The sequence below is a fragment of the Halichoerus grypus genome, chromosome 12 (genome assembly GCF_964656455.1).
Source record: "Halichoerus grypus chromosome 12, mHalGry1.hap1.1, whole genome shotgun sequence".
Classification (NCBI taxonomy): Eukaryota; Metazoa; Chordata; class Mammalia; order Carnivora; family Phocidae; genus Halichoerus; species Halichoerus grypus.
The window spans coordinates 17480012-17500838 of NC_135723.1; the positions used below are offsets into that span (position 1 = coordinate 17480012).

A 20827-nucleotide genomic window follows, 5' to 3' on the forward strand; every position below is an offset into this window, starting at 1 on the left:
CACAGAGCATTGCTACTTCGCCTTTGTATCTGTAATTCACATCATGGTACATGGGCACATTATAGGCAATTAGTAAATATCTAAATACCTCTTTTTTTATGGGGGTAAACCATGTACATGCCACAAATTTTTAGTAGATGCAAAAGGGTATGCACTGAAAAGTAAGTCTTCCTCCTATCTCTAACTCCCACTTTCTCCAAGACCCCAGTGTTGTCAGTGTGTATTCTCCAGGAGGCAATACATGTATATTCAAGCATATAGGTGTGTGTGTATGTTACAGTCCATCTTTGTGCTCTTACCCAAGTGTTCTATACTGTTCTCTACCCTACTTGGTTACACTTAACAATGCAGTTCAGAAATCATTCCATTTTGGTGGCATATGGAGTAGCCCCCTTCAGTTTTTACAGCCGCAGAATATTCCACTGTGTCAGATACACCATAATTTATTTGATCAGTGTCCTGGTGCTGAACATTTAGGTTGTTTGCAATTAGCTTGTTTCGGCTGCAAACAGTGCTGTAATGTGGCTTCTTTTTCATGTGCCTCTGAGCATATGCATGAGCACATTTATTCAAAATAAATTGGTAGGAGTATCATTTCTCAATCAAAGGATATTTGAGCTGAATATTGTGAGATGTTCTAAATTGTCCTCTATAGAAGTTGTGCCAATTTACACTTCCCAGGAAGAACGTAGGAGAATGCTTGTTTCCCTGTGTAATAGTCAATAAAGTATGTTGAACTTTTGATTGCTGCCAGTCTGTTTAGTGGAAAGTAGTATCTCCTGATCTTTAATTTCTCCTGTTATGAAAAAAAAAAAAAAAAAAGAAACCCTAACCATCTTTTCATATATTGAAACTTTCCTAAGGATATGGAGACCACTTCTAAACAGATTTAAGTAACTCAACTCAGCATGCTAGAGAAAGAATACTAAATATTATTGGGTGTGCTTAAATATTGAGGATACTGATAGAACTCTTAAATCAAAATGTTCTTACAGAATTTTTCTTGAAAGTGAAATAACCAATGTTCAGCTACTCTTGTTAGATTGTTCTGTTCGTTATCCTCGAACGTACCCTGGGGTGGCTGACCTCACTGTCTTGGGTTCTGTGTGTGTGTGTCGTGGCCAGAATTCATCATTGAATATGAAGATGCAATGCACGAGGCAGGGCTGTGGCACCTCCAAACCGAGGTTTCTGGAATGCAGACCACAGCCCAGCTGAAGCTGTCGCCTTACGTGAACTACTCCTTCAGAGTAATGGCCGTGAACAGCCTCGGGAGGAGCTTGCCCAGTGAGGCATCTGAACAGTATTTGACTAAAGCCGCAGGTAAAGTGAGCCTTCTGTGACAGGAAATGAAGTAGAAAAGTTTTCCACTGTTTAAAAAAAAAGACCCAAACTTACACATATGTGGCTGCTTAACTTCCAGAACCTGATACAAATCCCACAGCTGTGGAAGGACTGGGATCAGAGCCTGATAATTTGGTGATTACCTGGAAGGTGAGCTCAGCATGAAGCCTTCAGCTTTTCTCAGTGTATCTTAGAGTGGAAAAAAAAAAAAAAGGTGTTTTTAAACAATGTCTGTATTGGGGCGTCTGGGTGGCTCAGTTGGTTAAGCTTCTGACTCTTGATTTCGGCTCTAGTCATGGTTTCAGGGTCGTGAGATTGAACCCTGTGTCGAGGGGCTGCTTGCGATTCTCCCTCTCCCTCTGTCCTCCCCCCTCCCACTTGCGTGCTCTCTCTTTCTCTCTCTACAAACAATGTCTGTATTAAAATCCCATTTCATCCATTTTGGGAAAAAATATATATTACATCTCTTTCTTGAAGAGATATTATTGTGTAGCAGTTAAAAGCTTAATCCTTGGAACCCAAATGAATGGATGCAAATCCCAGCTTTGCCACTCACGGTGTGACTTTAAGCCAGTTGCTTAACATCACCATTATGTATCTGTATGATGGGACAAGTCATAGAACCACCTCACACAATTAAAGGAATAAATACATATAGCCCCTAGAACAGTGCCTAGCACATATATGTGCTCAACAAATGCTAGCTGGTATTATTATCATCATAGAGAACCATCTAGAAGATATGTACCAAGTTATTCCAAGTAGTCAGCTTCTTCTTCTGCCTCTGCTTTTCTCTCTCTTTTTTCTGGTTTATCCATATTTTCTGGATTTGGAAAATTAACATATTCATTTGGGTGATTTTAAAACTTATTTTAATAGACCTATTCATGCACACTTATATGCATACATACTCATACATATTTATATACATACCAACATGTAAAACAGGATAGACTGACAAGCCAATTTTTTTTAAGATTTTATTTTAAGTACTCTCTACACCCACTGTGGGGCTCGAACCCACAACCCCGAGATCAAGAGTCGCACGATCCTCCGACAGAGCCGGCCAGGCGCTCCGACAAGCCAACTTTTTTTTTTTTTTTTTTAATAAAGAAAGAAGCGGTTCACAAGCTTCTGGCTCTAAGTAAAATAGAGAATGATGTACTGTCACACAGACAGGGATATATAAAGGAAACTATGTAACTGAAATGCTCTAAGTCACCCACCCTTGACTGTGGAGCCAGTTTGAGAGGCTTATGTAGTATGTACAACTTCAAGATAGAAATTAACAACCTTTGAAATGTTGATCCCAAACAAGCTTTGAATCTCAGCACGAATAAAAAAAAAAAAAAAGATAAAAGGTCCCTGGAAGACATTGTTTATAGCTCGCATTTTAACATTTCAGTGCTCACTTTCCTTAAGTCTGGGAATTGCATTTGGTGTTCCGGGGAAAAGGTTGCTCAATCTGTCTGTTTTATAAGCTCTGATTATTTGGCTTTTCTTACAGCCCTTGAATGGTTTCGAATCTAACGGGCCAGGCCTTCAGTACAAAGTGAGCTGGCGCCAGAAAGATGGCGACGATGAATGGACGTCTGTGGTGGTGGCAAATGTATCCAAATATATTGTCTCGGGCACACCGACCTTCGTTCCATACCTGATAAAAGTGCAGGCCCTGAATGACGTGGGGTTTGCTCCAGAGCCAGCCGTGGTCATGGGGCATTCTGGAGAAGACCGTAAGTGTTCGATGCTGTTTCAGTGATACTTTCCTTTATACCAGCAACACAGACTTACTAAGGTGCAAGCCAAGGCCATGTCCAGGGGGTGCGTAGACTGGGAGGGACGGAGGTGGCAGTTATTTTACTGAACATTCCTCAATGCAAACAGCCTGCTATGTAAAAAATAGGTTCAGAATGTCAAGTGTCGTTACTTTTAAAAAGATACATTATTCTCACCAAGTCAGATGAACAGATACCAAAAAAAAAAAAATCTACTCTCAATCCTTGATAATCCATAGAATAAAGCTGGGTCATACTTCAAGCCAAAATTGTTAGTGGCATTTTTGCATGAAATTGCAAAATAACATTTTTACTTCTGCCCCCTTTCCTGTTTTTCCCTAGTCCCAATGGTGGCTCCCGGAAATGTGCATGTGAACGTGGTGAACAGTACCTTAGCTGAGGTGCACTGGGACCCCGTACCTCTGAAAAGTATCCGAGGACACCTGCAAGGCTATCGGGCAAGTGAAGGGAGATTTTTTTGCGTTTTTTCTGTAGGAACAGGCCCTCAGCGAATGCCACATGCACTTCTCTTGGTCGGAGGCCTTGAGAGTTCATCTGGTTTATCACCTCAGACAGGCCATGTTTCAAGAACCCCAGCTAGAGCAGAAGCAAAACCTCACTGCATCCAAAGTGGGGGTGGGGGGGCGGAGGGGGTAAGAAACTTTTTCTCTATTTTTCCCACAGATGGCCTAAAATTCTTCCAACTAAACAATTAACAGAGGCACAAAATGGGGAAAACTAGTGTTTAAGAAATGAAAATACAACCAAATGCACCTAGCTTTAAAGCAATACTGACCACATGTGTTAAACACACAAAATTGTCCTGAAAATAATGTAGGCATTTTTTAAAAAATCATTCAGATTATACTTCAAACTATAGAGTCCCAACAGGGTCATTCTTTTTTTTTTTTTTTAATTTTTTTTTATTGTTATGTTAATCCCCATACATTACATCATTAGTTTTAGATATAGTGTTCCATGATTCATTGTTTGTGCATAACACCCAGTGCTCCATGCAGAACGTGCCCTCCTCAATACCCATCACCAGGCTAACCCATCCTCCCACACCCCTCCCCTCTAGAACCCTCAGTTTGTTTTTCAGAGTCCATCGTCTCTCATGGTTCTTCTCCCCCTCCGATTTCCCCCCCTTCATTCTTCCCCTCCTGCTACATTCTTCTTCTTCTTTTTTTCTTTCTTATCATATATTGCATTATTTGTTTCAGAGGTACAGATCTGAGATTCAACAGTCTTGCACAATTCACAGCGCTTACCAGAACGCATACCCTCCCCAGTGTCCATCACCCAGTCACCCCATCCCTCCCACCCCACCCCCCACTCCAGCAACCCTCAGTTTGTTTCCTGAGATTAAGAATTCCTCATATCAGTGAGGTCATATGATACATGTCTTTCTCTGTTTGACTTATTTCGCTCAGCATAATACCAACAGGGTCATTCTTATGACCATCATTTATCTTTGTTCTTGGGAAACATGGAAAGACTGATGCGTAGAGATTTGTGATGGATGTGCCAGGAACTGGTTTTGCACCCACAAAGAAAGTCACGGCTCTGGGTCATTAAAACTGACCCCTAGAGATCACTTTTGGTACTGCATCATATTCCGTGTTGGGGTTTTTTTCTCTAACATTGCCAGATTCTGTATATATGTTGACTTCTCTTTAAGCTTCTAAGGAGAATTTAAGAGCACTTATTAAACAGCAATTCTGGATTTTTAGCCAAAAGTAATCAACCCTTCGCTTACCCATCTTTCCAAAACCTGTGCCTGCCATTTAATACCAAAAATAAAAGTATTTATTAATGAAGTGATGCAGTTTGGCTTAGTGAGAAAGCCCTAGACTTGGCGTGGAGGATCCACTGTGGTTTTTGATTGCCCAGTGGCTGGGGGCAAGCCACTCAGAGGTCCGGGGTTCATCTGTGCTAAAGAAATAATAATAATAAAAGCTTCATTGTGGCTTTTAGGATTAAACTAAATGATATATTGTGCATGACATTGTATTCGCTCTGGAGGAGTATGTAAATACTGGCCAGTAATTTTTGTTTTCAGAATATTTTATATAAGTAAGACGCTTCAATCGTTCCATCATCTTCCATTCCCTTATGTTCTAGAGAGATCTGCGTGGGTGTCATGCTGTTCCATTTATTTCACTCACGCTCCTCCAACCCGGTAGTCTATAGCCCAGCTGCATCACATATTCTCAATTCCATTTCCCTCATTATGTTTGGGTTTCTACTGTCTTGCCTCATAATCAATATCTCTCAGTTTTGCCAGGAATCTTCTAAAATGCACCAAGGACGTTATCTAGGATACAGCCGTAAGACTTGAATCTCGTGAGCAGGAGGAAGCTTGTTTGCTCCCTTACCTGTCCCTGACTTTTGCCCGTGCTCTTTCAGATTTACTACTGGAAGGCGCAGAGTTCGTCTAAGAGAAACAGACGCCACCTTGAGAAGAAGATCCTCACTTTCCAGGGCAGCAAGACTCACGGCATGCTGCCTGGGCTGGAGCCCTTCAGCCACTACACGCTGAACGTCCGCGTGGTCAACGGGAAAGGGGAGGGCCCGGCCAGCCCCGACAGAGTCTTTAATACTCCAGAAGGAGGTAGGGGGCGGACGTGACTGAGATCCTAGAACATATGGCGCATCCTGAGATGCTTTGCATTACAGAAGGGGCCCCACAAAGCTGGCATCCTGTCAGCTCGTATGTGGCCCGAGGGTACGTGGGAGGCTTCACAACGCAAAATGCTGCCCCAAGCCGTCCTCTCCTGACTTAAGTTTTTCTCCCCACTTAGTCACGCTGTCAGAAACCTTGCTAATTTGATGTTTATTTGGGTCATTAACTTTCTGACCTGCAGGGAGTTCTGTAACTTCTCTAAGCCTCAGTTCCTTCATCTGAAAAGCATGAGCACTGATGTGATAGCCTAAGAAAAGCACCTGGGAAGAAAAATAATCCTGTCAGTCGTAGTTTACTTCTCTCCCGGTGCATCTTCATCATTTCTGCTGAAGTTGAGATGAGGTAGAAGGTTGGAAGTCTTGACAAAATGGGTTGGGAAGAAAAGGAAAAGCATTGCAAGAAGGGGCCATTGCAAGGGGAGGGGGAAGAAGGATCAAATATCCATCGATGCAGGGGTGGGGCACAAGGCATTTGGACACAGGGACACAGAGCCTAGCAGATGAGGGAGAGAGGGACAGTAGAGTAAGAAAGATAAGGATTCACCCATTTGAATTTTGCTTCAAGCCCGTATTAAAAATGAGCCAAATAACTTCTGTGGATTCCTTAGGTCTTTTTGATACAAGTAGTTCACAGACAAACTGGGTCCTGGCTCCTTTGAAGGGCTCATGATGTTGGTACCTGCCTAACATCCTCTGAGGGTCATCCTGTGTCCCACTCCCATCCTATGGCAATTGCTTGTCCTCGGTCTGTTGCTCCTTCAGAGGTTAAAGGCTTCTTCCTCTTGAGGCTTTCACTAGTGAAACCTCACTGCTCCTTGAGATGGTTCAGGGAAGGTGTCATGGTAGAGATGACCAGCGAATTAAAGGATAAAGAAGAGAGGAAGTAATATGTCCACAGACATGATGGTATGAAACAATATGGCTCCCTCAAGGAACTATAAGTCATGTAGCCAGGAATGGTGAGGAAAGAGAGGAAGGTGAGCAAGGGAGGACCCATACCATGGATGGTCTTACATGCTATGGGTATTAACCTATAAGCCAGAGGCTCTTAACCTGAGGACTGTAGTCTCCTAGGGGGTCAGTGAATGGGTTTAGAGAGCTCCATGAACCCCCTAACTTTATTTTTTTTATTTTTTAAAGATTTTATTTATTTTTTGACAGAGAGAGAGACAGCAAGAGAGGGAACACAAGCAGGGGGAGTGGAAGAGGGAGAAGCAGGCTTCCCGTGGAGCAGGGAGCCCAGTGTGGGGCTCGATCCCAGGACCTTGGTATCATGACCTGAGCTGAAGGCAGACGCTTAACGACTGAGCCACCCAGGCGCCCATGAACCCCCAAACTTTATATGCAATATGTGTTTACTTCTCCGGGGAGGGTTTTTGGCTATCGTCAGATTCTGGGAGGAGTGGCTTAGGGAAGCTGAGAACTATGTGCCAAGACTCAGGCACAGGCCACTGAGGGCCTCATGTGGGGCAGTGGTAGAGAGGAGAGTAGGGAATGGATATGGTTGAGATGTACGAGGTGAAATTGATAGGATGTAGTGTCCCAGGAGATGGAGGAAATGAGGCAGAGGGAGAAATTCGGGTTGACTCCTTGGTTTCTGGCTAGAGTGACAGGAGAGACAGGGGTGCCATTAATGGGCCTAGGAAATATGGTGGGTGTGTAGAAGAGCTAGCGACCGTGAGGAAGAGCTGCCTCCATCCATCATCCTCATGAGGAAGTGAATAAAAGAAGACCAGGCATGTGTCCTCTGGTCACATATGGCCAGCCTCAGCCACAGAGGACCTGACACCCTGCAGTTTGTCCCCAGAGTGGGGGGGGGGATCTGCCAGCACCACAGCTTTTGTCCATCACCACGAGATTCTGGGCGTCTGTCAGCTCTCCAGATAAGAACCACTCTGCACCTGGGCAGGCTGGCTCATGCCCAGAGCCCAGCAGGCAGCGTGTTCTGGCTGTTTGGAGACACCTGATTTGTTGGAGAAAACAGTTCTTAATAGCCCAGAACACAGCTGCATCTACCCAAAGGTCTGGTTAGAATAGTTTCACCAGTTTGCATTTATTAAGACACCATTCACAAAACAAGTACCATCTCCTTTAAAAATATTGGTTTGGATTCATCTAAAGGCAAAGTCTTTATGTATTTTGGAGGATGGCTTTAATGAGTCTAAATGGAAATGATGAGAAAAAAGAGGACGAGAATAGCTGGATGGTTTCTCATCACGGGTTTCTGGTAGTGTATTTTTGGCTGAATCGGGAGCAAGAGTGAGTTACAGAAAACCTTGGTGAATGGTGTGAACATGGTGTAGCATGTCACCTGAATACATACTGAAACATCCAAAAACCCTTCTGTTGACTCTGTTCTCACTCCAAGTCCCCAGTGCTCCATCCTCTTTGAAGATTGTTAACCCAACACTAGACTCCCTCACTCTGGAATGGGACCCACCGAGCCGCCCGAATGGCATTTTGACTGAATACACCTTAAAGTATCAGCCAAGTAAGTTATTGGGAGAAGAAAAGGGGGGAATATGGTTTCAAAAGGAAAAAAACTTAGCTGTTTCCTTAAAATACAAACTGGTTCTTTCTTTTTTTTTTTTTAAAGATTTTATTTATTTTTTAACAGAGAGAGAGACAGACAGTGAGAGAGGGAACACAAGCAGGGGGAGTGGGAGAGGGAGAAGCAGGCTTCCCGCTGAGCAGGGAGCCCGATGTGGGACTCGACCCCAGGACCCCGGGATCATGACCTGAGCCGAAGGCAGACGTTTAACAACTGAGCCACCCAGGCGCCCACAAACTGGTTATTTCTTTAGTGCTGTAGAATATATGCATATACCTTCAAGTGGTGTTCTAGAAGGAACTTCACATCAGACTTTCTAAAGACATATATGCTGTTGAAAATCAAGCAGTCTGTAGAATCCTACAGACCTTTGACCATGGGGTGGATGCTATTGTTAGATTAGGTAGGCATTAGTTATCTGTAACTAGAAAATGGTAAAAAAAAAAAAAAAAAGAAAAGAAAAGAAAAGAAAAAAGAAACAGAAAAAGAGGGGTTCCTTTGGCACAAGGCCTCTGAGGACAAGGTTTGGGGTTATCAGTACATGACACCACCTGCAAAAACACAGAGAAAAGAAATGCTATTGGAATTCAGCCGTAAAATTCCCCTCACTTATAAGCGAGTGGGGACTATATTTCCCCCCGTTTTGCGATCGTGTAGAAGCTGTAAACGGCTAACGACAGTTATGTCGGGCAAGGCGTGAAGAGGATTACACAGGGAATGTAATCCAAGTGTGACATTTTTGCTTGACACATTTATTTGTAATAGTATTCCTATAGCAATTAATGGGGAATGCACTTCCCTGTTATTTCTTATTGCCAGTTAACAGCACCCACGAATTAGGCCCACTGGTGGATCTGAAAATTCCTGCCAACAAGACACGCTGGACTTTAAAAAATTTAAATTTCAGCACGCGGTATAAGTTTTATTTCTATGCACAAACAGCAGCAGGATCCGGAAGTCAAATAACAGAGGAGGCAGTGACAGCTGTGGATGAAGGTAAGACGGGTATGTATAAAATGCACGAACTTTAAGTGTCGCGAGACCGAAGTCCTTAACCTGAGCGTATGCCTTCTCTTCCCTTCTTCCCATGGAGGATCCATCTTACCCAACTAATGCGAACACTTGTTTGTAATTTCCCATCCTGACGTCTATAAAGTCAATTATTTAATTCATGTTAGAATAACTACTGGATATTTGTTTTCCGAGTCTGTGTGAAGTTTTTAAACTGACATTAAGATGTTGAGGTGAGAGTGGGAAGTTACAGCATTTTGCCACACAGGAACGCAGAGTTCAAGGCAATGTGTTTTCCTGTCTACAACTTAACATGTATACATACACACACGTACACACATACACACACATACATACACATACATGTAATACACACATGTATGCGCACACCGCCACACATATCCATGTGCAAATAAATAGATGTAATTCTAGTTCTGGTCTTGAGACACCAGAAGGTAGTTTGCTAGGCCACATACTGGTTGAGGATTTCTAGCAAGGAATATGAAACTGTAATGAAATAGTGCCTTTGTTTTGTGTTTGAGCACGGGACTTTGTATTTTGGTATGCCGTCTGGTACAGAGAAAGCAAAATAGTCCCATTAGAGTATCAAGAAAAGGAATTAATACTTCCTTCCTGACTTACTATTTTGAAAAAATTTCGATTCGATGAAAATGTCCAAAAATTTTATAAAAGATTTTCTGATTTTGCATGTCACTAAATCGTAGAATTTCTTGAGGGTTATTTATTTGATTATCTTCCCTAGCATGAGGAATTGACATTTCTACCCAAAAATTGGTTTGAAATACCCTAAGCCTTGTTCCATAAGAGGGAAATATGATAATGCACCTTAAGGAAAGTGTGTATTTGATTGCTGGGTAAGCTTGGGGACACCAACATATCTCTGTCCCCTGTACCTGATGTGGGACACTTCATTCTTCTTGCATGCTTTGGCATTTTAATAAGTGTTTTTATATCGCTTTACATGCTCATGGGTGTGTTACATCTAACTATATAGTGTCCTATTTCTGTTTCCCTTCATTAAAGCTGGTATTCCTCCACCTGATGTAGGTGCAGGCAAAGGTAAAATCATTCATCTGCATGATTTTATACATGTGTGAAATTTGCAATGTTAAACATGGCGAAGTGCAGCATGGGTTAAAAAAAAAAGATATAAAATGAGCTTTGAAACACCAAACAGAAAAGAAGATCTCGGAAGATCTTGGCTTGAAAATTCATGTCTAGTCTTTTCCACAAGTAGAAAGCCACACACTGAATTCTACTAACCCTTCTTCACAAGACCCATCCCTGGTACAAACCCTCATCTTCACTTTTAATGACGGGATTGGGGCTGGATCAGACAGGACCCAAACTGTGGATTGTCACACATCCTCTCTGTGGCCACACCACATGCTCAGGGTTCAGAAATATTCCTCCTGTTCTGCAAACAGCCTGTAAGAACTCGGATCAGCCGAGCTCTCCGTTCTCATCTGATTTAGCCCTACTCCTTGTAGACACAGTGTCCTCTTTGCTGACATGACACCACACCGTGCATTCGGAGTTCCGGCTTAGTGATGCCCTCTAACTGGCCCTGAACCCACAGTCTCCCCACCAGGATCCCTCTGAGCAAGTCTTCCTGTCAGCCTGCATGCTCTACCCAGTTGTGTGAATCCATCCTGTCTTCACCACACTGCACACATCTCTTTTCCCTGGGGCATAGTGGAGTACTTTTGTTCTCCTTTGTCTCTCTCAGTTCTCTGGGTGAGGAAGGTATGTTGGGAGAGCAGTGCTTAAATCCACTGGGATAGGCCTTCCCCCCTGAGGCAGTCCCAAAGATCCTCCTCCATCTTTGGCCCTTGGCCATTGTTGATCTGTTAGCTTTTTCAAGAGCTGGGAGTCCCAGCCACAGGGCACTGTTTTCCTGTGGAGTCCCCCTGGCCAGGGGTGGTCTTAAACTTTGACAGACTTGAGTACAAACAGGAATGAAGAAGAAGACCAAGAGAAAGAAGTGCCTTGCCCGAAATTACTCAGATCTTGTGTGAGTAAGCCTGATTCAGATCTTTTATTTATTTATTTTTTTTAAGAAATCTGCTTATATTCATAGCCTTGGTAAATAATAAACTGTAGATCAAATAGATTTTGAAGTGACTGAATACAATAGCCACGTTCAGTAATCTTAATAATGTTATCTGTGTGCTTTGAGTCTTGAAAGAACAAGGCTGTGAAAATTCAAAATTTCCACAGTATGGTAGAAAGATATAAGCCTCCCCCTTACGTGTATGCGCCTTGCCTGGCTTAATTAGATATCAGTTAAGGTCCTTGGTTGTGTTACAATAATTCCCTGCTATGTTCCCCTGGTAACCTTTCACTGAAGCATTCCAGAGAAAGCCTGGCCTCCTTCCCGATGCCGGTGGACGCGTCCCCAGGGCTCTGCCTGGAGTCAGTAGCTGCGTTAATTGCGCTGTAAGAGGGCGGTCTGTGAGTGAGCCTGAGTTTCCCACTGACTTGCCGTGGTAGAAGACAGCATGCATTCACTGGAAAAAAGAATTATCCACTGATGTTAATGAATTAAAACCAATTAAGAGAAATCCTTATTAAAATAGTTTAGGTTCTACCATTTAATGTTACTAAATTGAATTGTGAGTTGCTTACGATGATGGAGACAAGCAAAAATGGACTGTCGGAAGGTTCACAAAACCCCTGATGTTGAAATCGGGTGGATCTCAGATAAGAAGAGAAATAGGGTTTAAATGTGTTTTAAAAACCTAAACCTAACCTTATTTTTTTTCTACATTGCTTCTTTTAATAGTGCACTAGCCATTGAACATTGCTTGCATAAAGTGAAGGCAAATGCCTTAAGACTTTAACAGCTCAAGAAATAATTTGTTATCCTGGGTTTTCTTTCCTTAAAAATATCTCTTTTTTTGATCTCAGAATGAATTCTATTCTCTGTCTTTTTCTTCTCCATACAATTTACTCTCTGAGAGAGGAGAAAAAGGAAAGTTCTCTATGATCCTGCTAAATTTTCATATTTTTATGGTTTTTCGCTTTTTCTTTGAAAGAGGGGCTCCTGGGTGGCTCAGTCGGTTAAGCATCTGCCTTCAGCTCAGGTCATGATCCCAGGATCCTGGGATCAAGCCCCACATTGGGCTCCCTGCTCTGCGGGAAGCCTGCTTCTCTCTTTCCCACTCCCCCTGCTTGTGTTCCGTCTCTGGCTGTGTCTCTCTCTGTCAAATACATAAATAAAATATTTTTTAAAAAGAAGAGGATGAAAGAATCAGAGATGGCTCGCTGAGAGAAAACAGGTGTGATATCGTCAGCTCTGGATGCATTGGCCTCTGGTGGCTTCAGTCCACCTCTTATCGAAGGGGAAAAGAGATGCATCCGAGTTTACATTTTTTTAAATTTTCTTACAGATTTTAAGAGATGTTAATGAAACCCAAACTTACAAATATGTAATTGCAAAAAGGAGCATTTAAATCACTAAGTAGAATCCAGGACAATCCATTTGGCTGACTGCGCCATACCCACCCCTTCCCTTCCCATGCCTTAGTTGGGCATGGACACACTCCTGAGATCTTTAGGAGTCACTTATTTGGATCCGTGTCCTTGTTTGGATAAAGCCTTCAATGTCTGTGTAAGAGTAGTGGTTGTTTAGCTGCATCTGTTTAATTTCTGTGTCCTTTTAAATAGTTTCAGGGCCTGGGATTCTAGAAAATAAACCTGTGAAGGCATCTATAGAAGTGATCTGAAAAATCACAGCTAACGGATTTGCCTTCTGGGCCAGTGTTGCTGTTGGATGGACATGGCTTTACCCATAGCCTTTACTTTCTCATCCTTGGGACCATTCATCAGAACACTCTTGTCAGGTGACCAGTTGGGGTACAGAAATAGGGAGAGACTGACAGGTCAGAAACTGAACGTGATTCTTGACATAATTAGCAGCAGACTGTGGTCAGCCAGTCAGGACGGAGCAGAGCTGGGCACCAAGGAGCTGGTGACAAATCCTCTCTGTGGTCAGACTCTTCACTGTATAATTACACCAGAGTTGGTCCCACCACTACCAATGAGGTCAAGAAACAAGGAAAAGCTAAAGAATATGTAAACAAAAATCAAGTTTAAAGTTTGGCCCAAAGAACAACAACAAAATGACTATATAAAAAGTTCAATCAGTTCAACAGCTAAAGTCTATCTGTTGCATAAAGTGCACCAGCCTTTTTTAAGGCACTGTGTACCAGGATGGTAAGACAGACCTTGCCTTTGATATGCTAAAAATGTGGCAGCTGACACCAACACATTAAAAAAAGAGTAAAAACAGGGGCGCCTGGGTGGCTCAGTTGGTTGAGTGACTGAGTCTTGGTTTCTGCTCAAGTCGTGATCTCATGGGTTGTGAGATCGAGCCCCATGTCAGGCTTTGCACGCAGCGGGGAGTCTGCTTGAAGATTCTCTCAATCTGCCCCTCCCCCCATTCATGCTCTCTCGCTCTCTCTCAAATATATAAATAAATCTTTTTTTTAAAGAAGAGTAAAAATAGATGCTAAACTAGTAATTTGAACAATATTTTATCTAAGCATAGAGGAGGGAACCATTTATTTTGCTCAAAAGGATCAGGAGAAATTTCACAAAAATAGTAATATTGAACTGGGCCTGGAAAGACAAATAGAATTTGGACAGATGAGTCGGGGGATTGGGGTGCATAAATTCTTGGTAAGAGGCATAAGCAAAGGCATGGGCTTTGAAAATCCACAGGATGTTTCAGTTGTACCCAGAGCCGTGACTGAAGAGGTAGATGAGGCCAGATGTGAATGATCCTTCAGGACCACGAATGTCTTGCTAAGGAAAGAGTGTTTACCTGTGGGCAGAGGCGAGCCATGCACCTTTCAAACAGGGAGTGACAGGATCACACACGTAGTTCAGGAAGCTAAAATCTAGGGAGCTACACTGGTGGGATCTACAAAGAAAGACTTAGGGTAGGGAGAGAGACAAGAGACAGGCTTTGCAGAAAGCTCCAAATAGAAATGACACTCGCAGTCCCTTGGCTGGCAGTCCAGAAAGTGGGTGAGTGGAGGGTAAAAGCGAGGAACCTTGGGATTCTCTGTGATAAAAGTATGATATCTTCTCTGACTGTCCTTAAGAATAAGCTAAATGCTTTTCTGTTGGAAGTATTTCACTGTGCTTCTGCCTTGACCTCTCCCATCAATACACCAAGATTAAATTCCTCAGTTCTATGATTCCAAAATTTCTTAAAGAAAATTAATATTTTGCTTCGTATTTATTGTCTCTGTTGATTGATCATATTCCTATCATTATCTACTCCTTTAAGAGGGAAATCTCAGACGATAAAATCAAATAGCTCCACAGAAGGACCCTAACACAATTCTGTAATCAGTTTTGCTCTCTGCTGTTTCCCTTAGCACAGAAGGGTACACTGTACACATAGGATGGTGAGTTATCTCAGAAGTCAAGTGCATTATTTCATTTCTTCAATATACAGAACTTGAGTAACTTATTTTTTTTTTAAGATTTTATTTATTTGAGAGAGAGAGCACAAGCAGGGGGTGAGGGGCGAAGGGAGAGGGGAAAAGCAGACTCCCTGCTGAGCAGGGAGCCCAATGCAGGACTCGATCCCAGGACCCTGGGATCATGACCCAAGCCCAAGGCAGACGCTTAACCAACTGATCCACCCAGGCACCCAGAACTTACTCAACCTATGATGGGGTTACATCCCCATAAACCCATCATAAGTCAATAATATTGTTAAGTCATAAATGCATTCAATGCACATAACTTACCAAAACTGGCTTAGCCTAGCCTACCTGACATGGGCTCAGAACATTAGTCTACAGCTGGGCAAAGTCGTCTAACACAAAGCCTATTTGGTAATAAAATGTTAATTATCTCATGTAATTTACTGAATACTGTACTGAAAGTGCAAACAGAATGGTCCCGTGGGTACAGGATGGTTGTGAGTGTGTAGGTTGTTCACTCCCGTGATCGCGTGGCTGAGGGGAGCTGCAGCAGGCGCCCCTGCCCGGCCTCGTGAGGGTGTCGTACCACAAACCACTAGCCCCAGAAAAGATCAAATTCAAAGTATGATTTCTACTGAACGCTTACAGCTTTCACACCATTGTAAAGTAAAAAATCCGAAGTCGAACCATCATTAAGTCGGGGACTGTCTGTATCTCTCTTTCTGATCCTAAGAAATGCTATTTCATGAAGTTAATTTCAGGAGAGGCCTTTAGCTTCCAAATTCTATAAAATAATTGGGAATTTAATTTTAGAGCTTAAGTCAGCCCTTGGACACTTTCTGATTTACTATCCTAGGACATTTTCTCTGGGATTATACATTGATCTTATTTTTGTGACTACCCGAGTTAATGTATCTGTAAGTATGTCATTTTTAGTTTAGGTTGTTGTGAGAAGGCTGAGAGAACGGTCAGCCTCAGATAGCCAAATAATGTCTTTTTTTTTTTTTTTTTAAAGATTTTATTTATTTATTTGAGAGAGAGAGAATGAGAGACAGAGAGCATGAGAGGGAGGAGGGTCAGAGGGAGAAGCAGACTACCTGCCGAGCAGGGAGCCCGATGCGGGACTCGATCCTGGGACTCCAGGATCATGACCTGAGCCGAAGGCAGTCGCTTAACCAACTGAGCCACCCAGGCACCCCCAAATAATGTCTTTTAAAGGCTGTAGATGTAAACCTTTCCTCAGAGTCTTTAAAGACCCGCACTGAGCTAATAAGTAGAACTGAGAAGCAGCTGCCTAGTATTGGGGTTTACCTTGCAGTAAGATTCTGTTACCTCTGCCCCCAGCATTGCTCAGCAACCCCCTCCCCACCCCACATCCATAAATGAAGGCTGATGTTTCCTGGGACTCTATCTAATGGGCAACAGTTTACATCATTCAGGACCCATATAACAGAACTCATCAATCTGAATATTGTACATCGTTATTCCTGATTATTCATTTATGTCCTATTCCTGCTTTTATAAAGGAAAACCCTTTCTGTCATGGAAGTGAAAAACAAGTGAACCCTAAATTTCAGCAATAAATCTTTAATTTTATTTGCACAATCTCAGAGGACTTCATCTTAGTTTATATTTGTGTGTTGGACGCTGCAGATCGATTGCTTGTTTGTTTTATTCTTCTGTTATATATTTATCTTAAGCCATAAATCCCTGGATCAGGAAGCTTACTGCCACAGCTGCGGAGACCAGTGACATTTATCAGTGGGTTGTCGGAGGGGCCAGAGCACGTGAACTTTACTTTGAATACGATGTAGCTGGCACTAAGAAGCAATTTCATTGTCTGCTTGTTAATTTGGGGGATGCATTTTAAGAGAGTAAGAACATTTTTAAGGATTTACTGTGGATCATTCTGAAAAATAACTCGATCCAATTAAATGAATCCTGTTTATCTAAAAAAATTCTAGTGAACTGAACCATCAAACTGTATGTTTTATACATTGCTAGGAGTCTCTTTTGTTCCTGTTATTAAAAACAAGGGGCATAATATGTCCCATTGTATATGTTATTTTCATACTGTGGTACTTAAAACTGTTCTATACCTATAACATGTAAACAAGAGTAAGGTAGCAAAAATTGTATTTGTAAGTACAAGTAGGAAAGAAGAAAACTCTGTTCAAATTGGACTTTGAAGCAGCAAAAATCAAACTGACTAGTCATCTTGCCCCTACCGCCCACCAGAATTTTATCAGAAATTGCCGGACATTAACACTTAGAGGGAACATCCATTATGTTTCAATGTTTAATGTATTCCCGTCAGGCACCGATGTGCACCCCGGCCACGTCCACCAGGAGGCGGGGCAGCTTTAATTTTCAGCGATTGATGAAAACCCATGGCCCCTCCCCAGTGCAGCCTGCTCTACACGTGATAAACTGGGTGGCCAATGAATGTTTGTGACAACAGGTTGAACATTGTCCAGCTTTCTGCTCAGGCCTTTATCATACAAATAAATACTTTTAGAAGTAATTATTCCTTTAGGAAAATGAATACTCAGGAAAGGTTGAATCTATAACTTAGACAAATTTGAAAGCATTTAAGTGGGGCGCCCAGGTGGCTCATTCAGTTAAGCGGGTGCCTTCGGCTCAGGTCATGATCCCAGGGTCCTGGGATCGAGCCCTCTCCCACTCTCCCTGCTTGTGTGCTCTCTCTCTGTCAAATAAATAAATAAAATCTTTTAAAAAAATGAAAGCATTTATGTTTACCAAAAGATTCATCTTGTGAACCTCAAAAAACAATTTTTCCATAGTTCACTTGAACTATTTAATGTATAACAATTCTTTTTATAAACATTGTTAGAGAAACAATAATTTCATAAGGCAAAGTGCAGGTGAAGAAGTTTCCTTTGCATTAAAAAGAAGATTTAATACACTGGGAATATCTACAATGAATATGCAATCTCTATATCCAGTCAATTTTTATTTGAGGACATTTTCATATAGTTTTTCATTTCAGTTGATTTATTTGGCATGACTAGATTTATAATCATCTAAAACGATAAACCTAAGCAGTCTAGATTTTGTCTTTAGCGTATAAAGAATTTTCCTTTCTTGGAGTATTAAGTAACTTCCAGTTCCTCAAAATATTCAAATTTGTTGTTTTTGCAAAACTCCCACAGACAAAGAAGAATGGAGGAAAGACATTGTAAATGGTTCTCGGAGCTTCTTTGAGTGAAGGTGCCTAATGCCAGGAACGTAGCAAGTTTGAGTTGGTGCTGAGGGGGACTCTGGTTTTGTGAGTTCAGAGGATGTGTTTGAGATAGGCCCAGTTGGAGACAGGGGCCTAGTGGAGTTGGGTTATGGGTAGGGCCATGAATGTCTTTCTGTGGGGCTCAGTTGGGTTGGGACTTGGGGTTTTTAATTGTCTTTGGCTCTTTATATCAAATGAATTACAGAATTGGGCAGATCACCTTCTAATCATGGCATAGACAAAAACCATTACAAAAACAGAGATTAAAATGATTCTTAACTTACATTATGTAGGTAATTCAATTTTTCACATCCTTTACGTGTGTAAACCTTCCCTTGGAGTTAGGATGGAATTTTTGAAATGCTTTTGAAGCTAAAATGATTCCTTGATAGAGTCACGATTTTTTTATGTCACAAGGGACTATAATCAGCACAAACCTGCAGTCTGGTTAGACAACTGAGGTAAAGATTATTATACTTGAATAGAATGAGACATCGTTCATATCATGTATCTCTTCTGACCACACCAAATTTGACTGCCTGCATAATTTTCGTTCTTTGAATGGTATCATAATACGTGACAAGTGATTAAAGTTTCTAAAATAATGTTCATGTAAGATGCAAGAATATTCATACCAACTCATAAGATGGAGAATAATCCCTGCTGACCTAAATTAGAGAAGGGCTGTGTGGCACAGACTTACTTTGTGATTCATCCATCCGTGTTACTTCTGTTCCATCGCCTCGTGCGTTCTTGAGGAGATGCTGCATTTGCCATAGAACCCATAGGCAAAATGCATTTTGTGTGTGTCTTTCATTACACAAGCATTATGATTTTCAAAGTCATATAAAGTCATGCATCATGTATAAGATCTACAATCACGAGCGGTTTCAAAACAAGAAATCAAAGGTAATATTTGGTAACTTATCAAACTACATTTTAAGCTATTCGTGAGCAAAAATCATAATGTGTAAAGAGAAAACCACTTTTCTGTAACTTTGTTCCTTGTGTTTTCACAACTGCGTGTGGACAGAGCTTTAGGAAAGCACTGCGTTAGACTGCGAAGAGGAATATCAACTAACAGGATTACAGGGTGTTTTTTGTTAGCGACGGCTTTTAATTTCAAAATACGAAAAGCTCAGGGAGACATGTTGTCCACTGATAGCTGGAAGGCTAACGATAGTCACAGTGCTAGCATTTCATCAGCTCGAATTTCTGCCGGGTGACTGGTTTCCAGCGGCTTCTCTCGTTCAGTCTGTCCAGAAATCCTACGAAGTGGGCAGTGCTCCTTCCCGCTTAGGGGTCAGGTCAGTAGCATGTCACCGGGCTGGAATGTGAGGGAGCCTTCCAACGCTGGAGGAGATGCTCTCGCGACACCCCCCTGCCCCCCGCCGGGGTCACAGAGCCCACGTCCCGAGGGAAACAGGCTGGAGTGACCACTTCGTTTGGCACTCGGCGCGTATTCTGGTCCCCTGAAGGCTCCAGTGTACACCTGGCGAATTAGATCCCGTCTATGACATCAAATGTGGTGGTTTTTTGTCCTTTTATGGGACAGAAGGCAAACCCTTTAGGAAAGTTTTTTCCTCCAGTGTTGCCGTACCTACAGGGCCAGCGGCAGCTGACAGCTCGTTCAAGGTGAGCCATCGCGGGGGTGCGCCATTTCTACGTGCCCGCGGCGGACAGGTAGGACAAGGCCGCAACCAGTTATTGTCACCTTTGGCATATAAACGTAAAACTATGAAAAAGAGTAAGTCTTGATTAAAGCCTTAGTTCCAGGAGCAAATAGTGTTAACTCAGTACTGTCTCCAAACTTTGGCCAAGGAAATGTCCTGCTCTTTCTGTACATTTCTAACTATTTTAATTCAACAGGACATTTTTAGGCTTAATGGATTCTTCATAAATAGCCATTTATTCACTCTGTCCCTTCCACATTACTCTGTTATTCTAAGCGTTTCCTCAGAGGCCTACTACCGCAGAGCACAGGTTATAGCCAGAGGACAGCGGCAATGTGCCGGCAGAACCCTTGTTAAAACGGACTTCTAGGAAACAAAGCAAATTTTATTCCTCTGGCTTATTTTCTTTTTTCATATTCTTTATCTACTCGTTTAATTTATCGCTTTATGGATTACTCAAGAAATACATGAACATAATTTTATTGTAAAGATGTAAATAAACTGAAAATCCTCTTTAATTCTCTTACTCAATCCTACAAGTACCTGCCCATTGGAACCCAGATTCAAGAAGAAAAAGCCCCACAGGCTTCTGTGTGTGTGTGTGTGTGTGTGTGTGTGTGTGTGTGTGTGTGATGCACAGTGGTGGCCAGGACTTGGGTTTGTATGTGCATCTGCAGTTAAGATGATTTTAGAATGTGCTGGGAAGAATTGAAGCCTCTCGAAGTCATTCCAGGCTTTAGGTCCCTTCTTCTGTGGATGAGAAGTCAAGAAAAGTTATTTTTCACTTACCTAATCTTTGTTTTATAGCAACTTCTGGTGCACTTGGGTGCGCTTCTGCGAGTGCACACTCACACACCTGTTAACGCACGCTGTCTGCCTAACCTTACATAGTCTGGGGGGAACATATTTGATGCTTTTTTTCTTTAGACATAGAGGTAGAAATTCAAAATCCATTTGGATTTTCCTTTATCGACTGTGAAAGAAACATTGCCACTGTTTGCATAGTTGCACGTAGCAAGCTGCCTGCAGGCAGCTCAGTTGTGGCCACCGCCATCTTTATGAGTCAATGTCTGTGCTGG

The 20827-nt window shown here is 42.2% G+C and overlaps 1 protein-coding gene across 23 annotated transcripts in view; it reads left to right on the forward strand.

Moving 5' to 3' along the window:
- Positions 1-20827, forward strand: part of NRCAM (neuronal cell adhesion molecule) — a 267353-nt gene that overhangs the window by 232066 nt on the left and 14460 nt on the right. For 15 of the 23 annotated variants that reach the window (XM_078060013.1, XM_078060015.1, XM_078060012.1 and 12 more), the window contains 8 exons: positions 1126-1323; positions 1424-1494; positions 2852-3077; positions 3462-3577; positions 5529-5733; positions 8173-8295; positions 9175-9360; positions 10411-10446. In XM_078060013.1, coding sequence (XP_077916139.1) covers positions 1126-1323; positions 1424-1494; positions 2852-3077; positions 3462-3577; positions 5529-5733; positions 8173-8295; positions 9175-9360; positions 10411-10446 — 1161 coding nt within the window. The remainder of the gene's footprint in view (positions 1-1125; positions 1324-1423; positions 1495-2851; positions 3078-3461; positions 3578-5528; positions 5734-8172; positions 8296-9174; positions 9361-10410; positions 10447-20827) is intronic. The other 8 variants (XM_036084020.2, XM_036084016.2, XM_036084021.2 and 5 more) reach the window with 2 other exon arrangements.